Genomic DNA, 13,675 nt, shown 5'->3' on the forward strand with positions numbered 1-13,675 from the left:
CAAGACCAGAGTCCACCACCCTAACCACTAGGCCACTGTTGTTATTATTTAGTTATTGCATTTTTATAAGGTTTGTTTTTACTATACCAGGCCTGTAAGAGTTGTGGTATGTTATAAATGAAAAATAAAAATAGTCACTGTCCTACAAAACCCAGGTTTTTTTTTTCAGGATATCCACAATAAATATACCCAACCTATTGCGTGCATATGAGAACCACTGAGTTAAACCAACCACGCCCCGACTCGTAGAAATAACCAACATTGATCTGGCCGCTTCTCGCAGGGCAGGTTACCTTCCTCTCTGCGGCTCCTCCTCCACAACAGTGACGCAACATCTAGGCAGCCTCCCAGAACTCCTAGTCCTAACGTCGCGCGGAGAATATTAATAAGCAGTCAGGAAGCGAGAGCGAACGGTGCACAGCAGCAGCACCAGGCATTGCCGACAGAGCCCCTTTTCCGCGCGGCTTCAAGCCTTCAGCTACCAGCGCCGGACACAAAGGTTTCAGAACCAGCACCATGTCCGAGGAAAGGTTTCCAGCCGCGCCTAAAAGGAGCTCTGAAAAGAAGAAGCTACTCAGGTAATCGGTCGCTCGAGGCCTGCCGGCTTCTGGGTCGGGTGCCGCTGGTGGCCGGTGTGAGGCGCGCGAGGCTTGCTGGGTAACCTGCGCATGACTATCGGCTACTAGCGTAAACTTGAGCGTAAAGACCGCCGGCGCGAAGCAAAGTAGTGATGACAATAGTAGGGATTATTTATTTGTTGCATTTTTATCCCACATTTTCCCACCAATTTGCAGGCTCAATGTGGCTTACATTATGCCGTAATGGCGATCGCCATTTCCGGGTAGAGAATTACAAGTGGTATTGCATTAAGGCACATAAATGGTACAAAAGAATACAAGTGGTATTGCATTGAAGTTCCTGAGTGATAGAGTGAATTATGAAAATAAGTTAGATTATCAACTATAGAAAGTTCATTTCCGGCATGAGAAACAAAGTGGTAGTGCCTATTGTGTAACTTTCATCAGTAATCGAGAAGGTTATCAGTCTAATGTAAAGTGTTATTTATTTAGATTTTGCACACACCTTTTTCAGTAGTAGCTCAAGGTGAGTTACATTCAGGTACACTGGATATTTCTCTGTCCCAGGAGGGTTCACAATCTTCGAGCCCTGCATGCTATAGTGTTAAGGGCAGAATGACTGGCTTCTTTCTGAATACAGTATCTTGTTGTAGAAGTACTGGCTGAGTAATGCACTTTTCTTGTACTGGATTTTCTTTGACTTTTTAGTTTTCTGGGTACAGAGTTGCTTCAATTATTTTCCTTGGGTGCATGTTGGTGGTGTCTCAATTGTAGAGGCTTGCTATTAACGCACCATATTTGCTCATATAGGGGGTCCTCCGTTTACTAAGCTGCGGTAAGCACTAACGAGTCAAGTGCTCACTGCAGGTTAAAATCTACCACCGCTGGATGCGCTTAGGTGATCTGCAGTAGATTTTGGATTAGCACATGATTCCTATGCATTAAAAATAGAAAATATTTGTAGTGCTGGGGAGTATATTTGGGGATGGAGAGTAGGTGTGTCCTGTGCTAATTGGTTAGCGCAGCTTCATCACCGTGCACTAATCAATTAGCATATGAGCCCTCATCGCCTTGTAAATAGGTATGGTGAGGGCACAGGTTCTACTTGGGAATTTAGTGCACCCCATTAGGGGGAGGAAATAGAAAATGTGGCTGTTTTATTGCTGCACTAAGGAGTCCTTTTATTAAGCTGCTGTAAAAAGTGGCCTGTGGTACTGTGGGTGCATGCTGGGCCTTTTTTTTTTTTTTTTTTACTGTGGCTGGGAAAAAGGTTTTTTTTTTTAAGGGGCTTGATATGGGTATGCATTGAAATGAAAACAAAATCTGGAGTGGGTGGAGGTTAATTGATTTTTCATTCATTTAAAAAGTACAAGGACCAGGGGACACAATGAAATTACACAAATACTTTTAAATCAACTAAAAGAAAATTATTTTTTAAGTTGAAAGAATAGTTAAGCTCTGGAACTCGTTGCCGGAGAATGTGGTAACAGCAGTTAGCATATCTGGGTTTAAAAAAGATTTGGATAAGTTTCTGAAGGAAAAGTCCATAGTCTATTATTGAGATGGATGTGGGGGAAGCCATTGCTTGCCCTGGGATTGGTAGCATGGAATGGTGCTACTAACTGGGTTTCTGCCAGGTAATTGTGACCTTGAAGCAGGCTATTGAGCTAGATGGACCATTGGTCTGACTCAGTATGGCTATTCTTATGTTCTTAATATCTAGTCGTTCAGTTTTCAGTATATTTAGAATGAATATGATAAGAGATTTGCATGCAGATTTATCTCATGTATGTATATATATTCCTTGTGGATATCCTGAAAACCTGACTGGCTAGGTGTGCCTTGAGGACTGGGTTCAGAACCATTGCCCTAGGCTTTCCCTGGGAATTATGCAGTTTTAGACTCGGGGGGGGGGGGGGGGGGGCAAAGCCTGCTAATAAACGCTGCTTTCAAATTTTGGCAGGCTTGGGGCTCTGTGGCCTGGTTGCACCCCACCCCCATGAAAAGCTGCCAACCAGTTCCAGGAGGGAGATGTTTTGACCAGTCCTGGTTTTAAACTTGCATGCCAAAGCTGTGTGGTATATGTAGTCCTTGATTTCTAACCATTGCAATCAGAGCTACAGGTCCTGTAATGCATCAGGGTGAGGTTGTCAGGAATACAGAACTGGTCTAAAGTTTCCCTCCTGTAACTGGGTAACTTGGAAACTGTTTGAATTCCAGGCCTGCATGGGGCCTTAAACCAGCCACTCGATACTGACATTGTTTAAGTGGGACTCCCTTATCGAAAACCTGGCAAGAATCAAAGCCAGAGCCTCATGTGGGTGTACAAAGCATTTCCAGAGTCACCAGGCTGGCTGCTGCACTTTTTAAAATCATTTTTATTAGGGTTTAATATATAATTTTTTGTTAAAATTGGTGTGCCCAGTTCTGCTGATGTGGCTTATTTTCATAGCCTTATCCAGCAGATGACAAAAGCAGTAGTATGTGAGCAAGAAGCTATAATTACATTCTTTCTAAAATGGATCTTATTACAGTGTGAAAGTGTTTCATGCACTTGGTTGTGCTTCATACCTATGGCACACCTGGAGTATGAGGAAATGCCTGTCTTCCCACACGCCCATGTTACAGTACTGTATTATGTTTAATAATGAGCATTCACTGAGCTGCAGCAAGTGTGTGTGTGTTTTTTTGTCTGTTTATAAGCCTGAATATTTTGTTATTTATTTGTGCTATACTAATACTTGTGCATGTCAGTATTGACAGGTTTAATCCTCCTCCCCACCCCCCCAAGTGCATACATTTCATTTACACAGAACTGTAGGTTGCCTGATGTTTTGTTTTATTTGCTACAGAAACTGGAAAAAATGGCATTTTGTCTGCTCTTACTACATTTATTTGCTGTCTACACAGCTTGGAAGAAATGATTGCAGCTAATCCAGGCAAAGCTCCAGTACAGTTATTGCATGAATACGGAACGAAGATGGGTAAAATTCCTGCCTATGACTTTGAGAAAGCTGAGGGGCAAGAACACATTCCCATTTTCATCTCCAGAGTAGCAGTGGGTGATGTCATCTGCACAGGTCTGTTCTGTCCTTTTAATACATTGAGTAGATTGTCGACTGCTAGCTGATGTGGACAAAAATAGTGAGTCAGAATTTTGACATCTAGGCTCAGTATTCTATGTTGCACACCACCATGCAGAAAGTCTCTATCTCAGGTCTTTGCTGCCTGGTTCTCTGATGGGAGAGAGTTGTAGTCGTTACTCAGAGGTACACTAAATGTCCGATTCGGGGTCCATGATAGAGTTCTAGATGGTCCTTAGCCCAGAATTTGTCATTGCATCGTCTAGACTAGTTACAAGGAGAGAAGGGAGAGAGAAAATAAAATTAAAATCTATGGGTAGTGGAGAATGCTAAGATCCAACCCTGGTTCTGATTGAACTGGAGACTTAAAAAGGAAATTCTCAGGTTTAAAAGAAACAAAAACAAATGAAAACTGTAGTTTTTCTCCCTGTGAGCCCAGGGGAAAAAAAACCACCTGAAAAGGAAGAGCTCTAGTATGAATAAATATTACTGCATGGCCCAAAGCAGAGCAGACCAACATAAATTTTAGGACCATAAATTGAGGAGCATAACCTTTATAGAATATGACCCTTAGCACTGTTCTATAAAAGACACAGATCCTTTATTACTACTACTACTATTTAGCATTTCTATAGCGCTACAAGGCGTACGCAGCGCTGCACAAACATAGAAGAAAGACAGTCCCTGCTCAAAGAGCTTACAGTCTAATAGACAAAAAATAAATAAAGTAAGCAAATCAAATCAATTAATGTGAACGGGAAGGAAGAGAGGAGGGTAAGTGGAGGCGAGTGGTTACGAGTCAAAAGCAATGTTAAAGAGGTGGGCTTTCAGTCTAGATTTAAAGGTGGCCAAGGATGGGGCAAGACGTAGGGGCTCACGAAGTTTATTCCAGGCGTAGGGTGCAGCGAGACAGAAGGCGCGAAGTCTGGAGTTGGCAGTAGTGGAGAAGGGAACAGATAAGAAGGATTTATCCATGGAGCGGAGTGCACGGGAAGGGGTGTAGGGAAGGACGAGTGTGGAGAGATACTGGGGAGCAGCAGAGTGAGTACATTTATAGGTTAGTAGAAGAAGTTTGAACAGGATGCGAAAACGGATAGGGAGCCAGTGAAGGGTCTTGAGGAGAGGGGTAGTATGAGTAAAGCGACATATTAAGCACTGATTGTTTTGGCACCATTTATAGAATCTAGTCCAAATTGTGCTGTCATCCAGAAAATAGTTGGTGTTAACAGGCAGTAATAGGCATAATAAAATATCAAACTTCTTCTTCCTTCATTTTTTTTTTTTTTTTTTGTGGTGCTGTCCTAAATCAAGTATAGATTGCCACATATTTCAGCAGTGGAAATGGATTTGTGACTTTGACATATAATCCTAGTCATTTTTGTTTTGAGTGACAGTATTTTGTTAACTTCAGGGTCCTTTTAGTAAAGCTTAGTGCATACTAAGAGTTAGCATGTGTTAAATGCTAAGATTTTATTTATTTAAAAAAAAGCTTGTATTCCTGTCATGTTCCAGGTGGATTACAAGTGTCACATATACAATCAAAGATAGCTAGCACACGCTAAAAACGCTAGCGTGCCTTATTAAAAGGACCCCATAAAGAGATAAATAGAGCCCTCGTGTTTAATTAAAGTAGGGGAACTGATTTTAATACTCAAGCTGTTTCTTTTGTATGAAATTCATTTTAAAGCAAATGTTTAAATGTCAAACATGGTGCTGGCAAAAGAATTCTGGGATAAAGTTAGTCAAAGGCATACATTAGGGGGAAGCCTATAAGAAAATGTGTGTGTTATAATCGGATTCATATCTAATCCTAAATGGAAGGGAATTCCATAATTTGATTGCCTGATAAGAGAAAGAAGTAAAGACATGATTATATTTTACAGGCTAATATTAACCGATCATGAGAATGGGATATCCTTTTAAATAGAGATCTATTAATCAAGACACATATTGTGGAGCTTTTGCAAATAAGATCGTATGAACTAAAGTACATAATTTAAACTGTATACAAGCTGCAATTGGTAAACGGTGTAGATTAATCAAAAAGAGGTGTTCAATGCAAAAAAAATTCAATCGTGAAATCAACCTAGCAGTCGTATTCTGAAGAGGCTGAAGATATTTCATCTGCTTATCTAAACAGCCTGAATATAGACTATTACAGTAGTCCAGTTAGGGTAAAACAAGGACTTGTGTTAATCAGAGAAAATATTTTCTTATTTGTGATGCAATTTCCAGAAAATTCTTTTCATCAATTGATTTTTATGTAAATCCAGAAATAACAAAGGATCTATTAGTATTCCTAAAATTTTAAGTGCTGTTTTACATTTCAGAATTTCTCCACATTTAAAGAGAGAGCAAAATCTTTACCATGTCGATGTGCAGAATTGGAAGACACTTATCATACATACATGAATCTCTAGCTGTTACTGCAGCAAAAAGGGCTCGCACTAAGTATTGAATCAAGGGGTGTGAAGACTTGTGCAATGGTTTCTTAATTTTTGAATATTTGGCCAAGATTGCTGAGGTCCACAGTGATAGGATTGGTGACAGTACTTGGATTGTTTTTGACGGAACTGGTGTAAGTGACAAAACGTGCCCCCCTGTTTACTAAAGCTTAGCTCGAGTTATCTCCTGCAGGACCCATTTTATTCCTATGGACCCTGCTGCAGATAGCTCGAGCTAAGCTTTAGTAACCAACCCCTTTGATCTGCAGTCTGTGACTATGTGCTATGAGCATACCACATATACATATAATGGAAATGCAAAAGACCTGAGTTTGGCTGTAGTTCTACTCTGTCCCCTCTTTCAGTATTACTACTACTACTATTGGTGTTCTAAAAATATTAAATTTCTTTATAAATTTATATTCTACAGGTGAGGGTCAGAGCAAGAAGATTGCAAAGCATAAAGCTGCAGAAGCTGCCTTGAACATTTTAAAAGGAGATTCCAGCATTAGGTGAGTGGAGTAGAGGCAGTTCTGTCCTGGGCCAGTGGTGGTAATTTGAATATTTGTCTGTAGGACATTAGTTTTCATGCCCCCCCCCCCCCCCCCCCCACCAAAAGAAAGGTACATTTGGAGGGGCATTTCTAAATCCGATTTTGTACGTTTTGCGAAAAATGTCCAAAAATCCAGTAATGAACATGTCTAACTCTTTTTTTGTCTCGAAAATGGCCATTTGCTAGATGTTTTTGTACTTGGTGCAGCCATCTTTTAGGACTATTTTTGAAAAGGAAAAAAAAAAGTCCAAGGGGAAAAATGCTGAAAAACAAGGCATTGGGATGTATGGGGGTCAGCACTCTTGGTAGACTGGCCACACACATATCCCAGCAGAGCAGTGGGGCACCCTAGGGGGCACTGCAGTGGACTTCACATAAGTGCTAGGTATTCAGCTCACCGTTGCCTCCTGTATCGTGTGGTGAGCCCTCCAAAACCTACTGTACTGAACTTATGGCCCTAAACATAATAGCCCTTATGCTTGCAGGTGTCACCTATATGTCAGTGCAGTAGGTATTTTTGGGAGGGTTCACATTCCACCACAAATATACTAGTTAGAGTGGGATATGGGCCTGGGTCCCCTTCTCTACAGTCCACTGCACTGTTCACTAGGCTATTCCTAGGACTTGCTTTCTACTCTAATAAGAATGACCATCATATCTGAAGCTGTCATAAAGCATGGTATGTACTGTCATTGTCACATCTTAGGGAGCTGGGAGGGTGTCATCGACCCCTGGGGGAATAAAGCAGGTTATGCCTTAAGGTCTCACCATAAGTCTTAATTTTGGCCCTACACGTTTTCATTTTGTTCCATTATTGCAGAAAAATGTCTATCTTTTTGGTGCTGCCCCCAACATGCCCCCTTGATATTTGAAATAACTGTGGAGCAAAACATTTAAAATTGGGTTGTCGAAAATCACAACTTGAACAGTTTTGAGAGAAAAACATGCTTCTGCCACTTTATAATATTTTGGGACGTTTTGTTTTGGAAATGTTTTAGTTGGAGAGAGGCTTTAGCTGTAAGGTATCTGTGCATATGTACTGTAACAATGGAAACATCACACTTAAAAACAAGTGGCCTATGTAACTTAGACACACCTAGAGTATTCTCATTGTCCACAGGGTGTCACCGGTGTTCCATCACCGACAACACACTAGGAGTTTGTCTGATTTCTGTAGAAATTCCTTGTATATAGAAAAGTTTGAGAAGTTTTTTTTTTATTTTTCCCCCCTCTGTTACCTTTCTCTACAAAGTGAATATGTTTGAGGTTTGACCTGTTAGTAAAATCTTCTATTGTCCTCTACAATGGCATGGCAGTGGATACACTTTTGAGTTCTAGGTCATCCCTAGAAAACTTCAGTTGATGAGCAAGATTGAGGCAGTGATCAGAGGTGTATAGTTGGGCCAGTATAGCATGCTGCAGTCTTGAGACTCCTGGAGTCGGAGAACAAAACAGACACCCTGCCTGACCAGAGACTTGAGGGGACCTGATAGGACAGTCTAGACCTGTTATGTGAAGGACAGATTGTGATTTGTCTCTCTCATCGGTCTGTACAAATGTAATCAACATCTATCACAATTCTCACTTCTAGTCTATTCTGTAAAAAATAAAGGCTGTAGCACTAGCAGTGGCCACAAGGAGTCAGTATCTTCTATTACAGTAAAGGTCATTTTTGGCTAATCTGAATATGCATGCACAGACTTGAGACAGGCTGTGGCATCTAGTATATACCAGACTGTGAGGTCATGGCCCCATGATACACAGTATCGGAGAAAGCTGTGCCCATAATCCCCTATATTCTATATAGCACACCTAGAGATCCACACTGAAATCTAGACATTCTCTGTAACTACTACTACTAGTACTTAACATTTCTAGAGCACTACTAGGGTTATGCGGCGCTGTACAGTTTAACAAAGAAGGACAGTCCCTGCTCAAAGGAGCTTAACAGCCAATCAGCATTAACAGCGCTTTGCATTTTGACGCACGTCCCTTTTCGGCAAAAAAATAAAGGCCTTTTTTTTTTTTTTTACAGGCGTGCCCAAAACCCATGCCTACACTACCACAAGCCATTTTTCAGCTTGCCTTTCTAAATGGACCCCTAAGTGTATCTACAGTGGGAGGTGACAGCAGGGACTTGGTGATGTGCTGGTAATAAAGGCAGCAGCAATGGCCACTTTGTGCTTCAAGGGCACTGTGGAGGGTGGTGTCAGGTGCCCTAGGACCTACCCAGCTCACAGGTGTCAAGGAGCAGGAGGAAACACTGTCAGGGGTGGGAGATAGGATCAGCAGTAGCTAAGGGAGTACAATGGAGGCAATCCGGCAAGGAGGGTGTTGGGGATGATAGGGGAAGAGAGGAAATTGAAAAGGAATAAGCTTACAGAGTAAGAGGGTCAGCTAAAGGAGAGTCAAGATGGGATTCACGATGTGTGTGAGAAAAAGGACAAGGATCAGAGAGAGGTTGGTGTGTGTCTGAGAAGGTACCAAGGATGGCAGTTAGAGAGAGAGGCCTGGGGGTAGAGAGGAAGGTAGGGATGCAAAGAGGAGCAGGACTGGCGCCAAGGGGCAGACACCTTCCTTCCCTCCCAGTTTGGATCCTTCCCTCAAGTTTTAATTGTGTTCAGTCTTCAGTGAAAATAGCTAGAAATCCTGGTTGTAGTCTGCCAAGAGATTTTGTTGGATAGATGGAATATAAATATTTGCTACATATTTACAGAATTCTTGCACTAAATAGGGTGTTTAGTGCTGTACTGAATATTCATGTTTGATTTGATTCAGCCCCGAAGAGTGCCCCAAATACATTATTCGTATTCGATTGAATAGTGATTTAAATTTGAATACAAATAATCCAGGGCTGTACTGTGCTAAAGTGTGGTACATTAATTTGCTTGAGCTCTGAAAATAATTTAATTTGATTAGCATAGCTAGTGTTTATCTTCTGTAACACTTATGATTACAGCTCTCCTTTGAGAAATATCTTTTTATCTTTAAGTATTTTAATTTTAAGTCTGTCTCATATCTTTTATTCTTCAGCTTTCCAGTGCTAAATTCTGTAGTCTGTGATATTCCAACACAACAGCAGCATCAGGCCAATCCTATTGGTTTATTACAGGTAAGGGTTGCTAACTTTATTCCACAGCTTGTTGCAAAATATTATGTACTGTGTATAAAAAAAAAGATTACATTGAAAATGACAGTAAATTGACACTTAAGGAGTTATTTTGTAATCCAGGACATGGTTGCTCCAAGATTCATATTCTGAGAAGCTGGGAGATGAGGTGACTACAAATATATAACAGATATATATCTGACATTTAGGCTTGTAGTATGCATACAGCTGAATGGTTTCTAGTCTTCACAGTTGCTAGTTTTGTAGACTTATGTGCATTCATATTTTTTTAAAGGGCACAAATTCCAAGTGTTCAGTATTTGGAACTGTTGTTCGTAGTAGTTGAGTTAATGCAAGTAGGTGTAATAGAGTATCACACACAGGAATATAATGGGGGGTCTTGGCATTTACCGCTAGCTGATTTCTACAGTGAGCTAAAAGCATTACCACAGCACTGTTACATACACTTTTTTTGAATCTCGGGACACTCTCACCTTACATGGAAGAAGTTCCGTCCTTGTCCAGTAAGCTTAATTTCCTCCATCCCACTATCTAGTTAATCGTCTTCAGCATCTCATAGTACTTTCTAAACAACTTTCCTACAGCTGAGCTGAAATATTTGTTGTGCTGTTGTGTATATTCCCTTCCATTCTTTTTCCCCAGTCATCTTACATAGTAACATAGTAGATGACGGCAGAAAAAGACCTGCACGGTCCATGTAGTCTGCCCACGATAAACTCATATGTGTATACCTTACCTTGATTTGTACCTGTCTTTTTCAGGGCACAGACCGTATAAGTCTGTCCAGCAGTATTTCCCGCCTCCCAACCACCAGTCCCGCCTCCCATCACCGGCTCTGGCACAGACCCCGTATAAGTCTGCCCTCCCCTATCCTAGCCTCTCAACCACCAACCTCTCTTCCCCCCGCCACCCAATTTCAGCTAAGCTTCTGTGGATCCATTCCTTCTGCACAGGATTCCTTTATGCCTATCCCACACATGTTTGAATTCCGTTACCGTTTTCATGTCCACCACCTCCCGCGGGAGGGCATTCCAAGCGTTCACCACCCTCTCTTCCTAAGCCATAATATGATTTGCAATTTTTGTTCCTTGGAATAAAATCTCAAGAGTCCTGAAAAGCAAGCCCCGTGTCCCTTTGTGCTTCACAAATATATTTTCTAGATCTAAACCTTCAGCCTCATTCCTTGCCCTAGCTGGTGTTAGATCAAATTGCTTCTGTAATGCTTCAAAATTCCTACTCTGCCTCCCACTTCCCAGTTCTTGTGATCCCCTTCCTCACGTCTTGGGAGCCATACTCTAAATAGAAAAGATTTGTTATACCGCCTTAACTAATGGGTAGATCTAGGTGGTTTACAAGGCTAACAATAAAACATCAGAAAGTGAGAAAATGAACTACACTGATTCTTCTAGGGGGGTCTCTCCAATTTTGCTCTCTTAAGCAAATATCTCTGCGCTCCTTTCCATTTCCAGATTGTCCTAGTTTGGGCTGCTGCTTAGTATCTCTCCATATCTGGCACTCTTATCTCTTTTTAATCATGCAATCCATGTAAATCTAGAGATTTTTCTTTGCATATCTTTTAACACTTTCTTAGGAACCCCAATTGGGTGGGTTAAGTTGTAGTGTAGTAGTCTTGGGAGAAAATTCATTCTATGTATGTTAATCTTTTCCATTCCCTTCAAATCTGTGTAGACCCCCTCACAGGTTTCCTTTTTATTTTTTTTACTGCTTTGGTCCCTTGGAGTAGTGTACTAAATTGCATCGATCAGTGGTTCCCAAATGGGTTTGACATCATTAGTGAATGGGCTCACAAAATCTTGGCCAGTCAGTCCTCTGTCCCTCTAGACTTCCACTGTGACCTGTTCTTAGTAGTATCAGTATGAGTTCCATGAACCAGTGAACATGCACAGGCCTTCACTCCTTCCTGTTAACACTGAAAATCCATGCAAATTGTTGGCATCTTTGAGCACACGTGTCTCACATGCTCTGTTGTGCTGGCTTCCTGTTTTGTATTTGGTGGGAGTGGGGGAGGGAGAGAAAAGTGGTTGAGAGGTAAAGAAATGGAGACCTACTCTTTGTTTTCATTATCTTGGAAATAACTAAACCCTTTCTCCTCTTTACGATCCCCAAATGTTTTTGTCACACATGAACTTTACCCTACTACAGCTTCACTCTGTTTTTTGTTGATACCAGAATTGGCGATCGCCTAATGGTATTATGTAAGCCACGTTGAGCCTGCGAAAAGGTGGGATACAAATGTAGCAATCGCCTAATGGTGGTATGTAAGCCACGTTGAGCCTGCAAAAAGGTGGGATACAAATGTAACAAACACAAAAGGGGGAGACATGCACAATGTAAAGTGTAACAAAATGTGGCAGAAGAGGGGAAAGACCTCGTAAAGGTGACAGCAAGACTGCTGAAATTATTCCCAAAGGAGTCACCGTACTTTCTTTAATCATTGGTCTTATCACCCACCTCCTCCCCTATATGTGGAAATATTTTTTCAAAAAGATTTTTTATAGAAATAATGTTGTGTGTAACAAACTTCAAAAGACGAAAAAACACTTAGTTAATAGCAGCGTCTTGAACGGGTATCCCCACCCAACGGACCCGTTTCGCCGATGGGCTTCTTCAGGGGATAAGGACGCTGAGCTGAAAATCACTGCTCCGGTGGCTAGTCGTTAAGTCATGTTGTCGGCCTGATGGTTGGCTCAGAGCTCAACTGCTGCACATTCCCCTCCTGCCACATTTTGTTACCCTGCACATTGTGCATGATTAGATTTGCCTTTACAGCATGGATACAAATGTAAGAAATAAGATCATGTGAGTTTTTTGAAATTAATAGAGCTAATATGCATTAAATGCTTCAGATAGTTTTTGCACATTAACCCTTGCGTTACCAGCATAGAAACATAGAAAATGATGGCAGGTAAAGTCCACATAGCCTAGCCAGCCTACCCATCCATACCAATTGCTAAGCTCCGCATTCCGTCCATCTCCTGTAGATATCTTCTGTGCTTGTCCCAGGTTTTCTTGAACTCGGATACAGTTCTTCAACCACATCTGTTGTGATGTGGTTCCATGCATTCAATGGCCTTAGATTTTACATTATTCCTTCATCTATCCCCTTTCACCCTCCTTGTTCCAGCAGTTCCTTTCAGTTGAAAGAGGCCCACCTCCTATGCATTTATGCCATGGAGATTTTTAAATGTCTCGATCATATCTCCTCTCTCCTGTCTTGTCTTGTACATATTAAGATCTTTGGCTTTCTGTGTATGCTTTTTATGATGATCACCTGGAGGCCGTCCTCTGAACAGGCTTCATCCTGTTTACCTTTTGGAAGATGTTCTCCAGAACTGTACACAGTACTCCAAATGAGGTCTTATCAGAGAACTAATAGAGTTTGGTGTATAGGGCCCTTGGTTAAGCTTGCAACTTTTTTTTTTTTTTTTTTAATTTACATTTTTACAAGTAATTCACCACAAGGCATGGTAAGATAAATACATATACAAAATTATTTTGTACCCCGGAATAACCTGTGTCTATATTTAGCTTACCAAGTTCTAACTCTCTTCATATATACTGATAAACTATAATAGCACACAACTGATATAACAAGGAAAGATTATTCACAAGAATGAAATATAAACAAAAATTGAAGTAACTAGGATTTAATTTATGTATAAATGTTGAGAATGTGACAAGAGTAAAGGTTCAAATTAAAAGTTCTTTAATTGCAAGAATGGACTCAAATCAGATATCAATTGGAATAAATAGACACTCCCTTTAATAAAATACTTTTGTCCCACAGTAGGAAAGTGAATACAGTGCTTGACCTCGTAAGTCTTTCTTCTTGGGAACTGCTGGAACAGCAGGTGGTCATCACAGGC

At 41.0% G+C, this 13,675-nt stretch overlaps 1 protein-coding gene across 1 annotated transcript in view; it reads left to right on the forward strand.

Annotated features, from left to right (window-relative positions):
- The first annotated feature begins 356 nt into the window (after nt 1-356).
- Nucleotides 357-13,675, forward strand: part of PRKRA (protein activator of interferon induced protein kinase EIF2AK2) — a 36,834-nt gene continuing 23,515 nt past the window's right edge. Inside the window, exons 1-4 of the mRNA XM_030209939.1 lie at nt 357-578; nt 3,489-3,658; nt 6,536-6,617; nt 9,692-9,770. Coding sequence (XP_030065799.1) covers nt 517-578; nt 3,489-3,658; nt 6,536-6,617; nt 9,692-9,770 — 393 coding nt within the window. The 5' untranslated portion in view covers nt 357-516. The remainder of the gene's footprint in view (nt 579-3,488; nt 3,659-6,535; nt 6,618-9,691; nt 9,771-13,675) is intronic.

Source organism: Microcaecilia unicolor, chromosome 7, assembly GCF_901765095.1.
Source record: "Microcaecilia unicolor chromosome 7, aMicUni1.1, whole genome shotgun sequence".
Lineage (NCBI taxonomy): Eukaryota > Metazoa > Chordata > Amphibia > Gymnophiona > Siphonopidae > Microcaecilia > Microcaecilia unicolor.